The 1,419-nt window shown below is 52.6% G+C and overlaps 1 protein-coding gene across 1 annotated transcript; it reads left to right on the top strand.

Annotated features, from left to right (window-relative positions):
* Positions 1 to 520: 520 nt before the first annotated feature.
* Positions 521 to 1,003, top strand: LOC306931490 (optic atrophy 3 protein homolog; the record flags this gene model as incomplete). The annotated part of the gene is made up of 1 exon (XM_079512889.1): positions 521 to 1,003. The coding sequence occupies one exon, from the start codon at positions 521 to 523 to the stop codon at positions 1,001 to 1,003; it is 483 nt and encodes a 160-aa protein (XP_079369015.1).
* Between the last annotated feature and the right edge of the window lie 416 nt (positions 1,004 to 1,419).

The raw sequence follows: 1,419 nt of genomic DNA, 5'->3' as shown, positions 1-1,419 counted from the left end.
CGAGCCCGAAATTTGCGCTTGTGCTGCATTTCCCCTAAAAAACCCCACGCAACCCTCAATTGCATTCTAACTAAGAGTTTCGATCGAAAAAATAATTTTTTGAATGACACTTTCGCCCAGTATGGAGCTAAACGTGACCTCAAAACTAGTAGCCTGAAATGCGCTAGCCACTCAGCTCGCCTAGGTGCTAGGTCACGTCAGAGCCTGAGATACAGCCGCGTGCAGGTCGAAACCGTTTTCATTCAGACCACGTGATGTACAGTATCAGCAATATTAATTTCGGGGCATGTCGTTCCCCCTTTAAGCTGCTCGCAGCCGAGAACGTGCGCAGCTCTTTTGACCGTCTGGCAGCACCTTATATAAGAGCGGGTACAACCCAGATATTCTCAGACAGGAATCCAACGACCCAGACAGATATCGTCGTGTCAGAGATTTCTGCATCCTGGTTTAAGTCCTCACCGGGTCCCCACCGGACACCCAGCTCTAACCCAGCTCTATATAGTTTGAGTAGTTATTCAAAATGGTGGTCGGCGCCTTCCCCATCGCCAAGCTCGTCTACCTGGCGGCTGAGCAAGCGGTTGAGTGGCTGAGCAAGCCGGTGGCCAACGTGATCAAGGACGCCGCCAGACGGAGCGACTTCTTCAAGACGTACGTGTGCATGCCTCCCGCGCAGGCCTACCGCTGGGTGGAGACGAGCTTCACCAAGACCAAGACCAACCCGCCGAACGAGGAGGTCGTGGAGCTCGGCGCCAAGCTGCTCGGGGAGACGGTGATCTTCCTGGTCGGCGGAGGCTGCGTGGTGCTGGAGTACAACAGGCAGGCCGCCAACTCGCGGTGCAAGGAGTGTCTGAAGTTGGAGGAGGAGCTGAAGTTGCTGAACGGGATGCTCGCGGGTCTGCAGGCCCGGATAGGAGAGCTGGCCGTGACCACGGAGACGCTCTATGCACGGCTCACGGAGGTCAACGGGATACTGCAGTCCAAGTCCCCCCCGCCCAAAAAGTAGGCCCGGTTAGAGTTCTCATCGGGCCCGAAATTTGAAGCCCGGCACGGCCCGGCCCTAACTGGTTCAGCCCGAAGCTCGGCCCGACCCTAAAGATTACCATAATGTTAGGCCCGAAGCCCGATAAAGCCCGAAAAAAAAAAAAAAAAAGAACGCCACTTTACAGTAGGTCTGCTTCAAAAATAGCAGACCTACAAGCTCATAGCACGCCACTCGGTGGTGCGCTATGAGCTTGTAGCTTGCAGGGGTCTGATCTCAGTTCCTATTGTTCACTGTTCATCCTCACAGTTGGTATAACATTGCAATTTGAAACAAACAAACAGTAATTTTTATTTTGTCATCTTCCTTAGGACATAATTGAAGCTTTTGAGATCACAGTGCCCATGATCCCAGCAAATAAATACCAAAAATGTTGAATG

This window comes from Electrona antarctica, assembly GCF_951216825.1.
Source record: "Electrona antarctica genome assembly, chromosome: 10".
Classification (NCBI taxonomy): Eukaryota; Metazoa; Chordata; class Actinopteri; order Myctophiformes; family Myctophidae; genus Electrona; species Electrona antarctica.
This window is presented reverse-complemented; position numbering and strand designations above follow the sequence as displayed.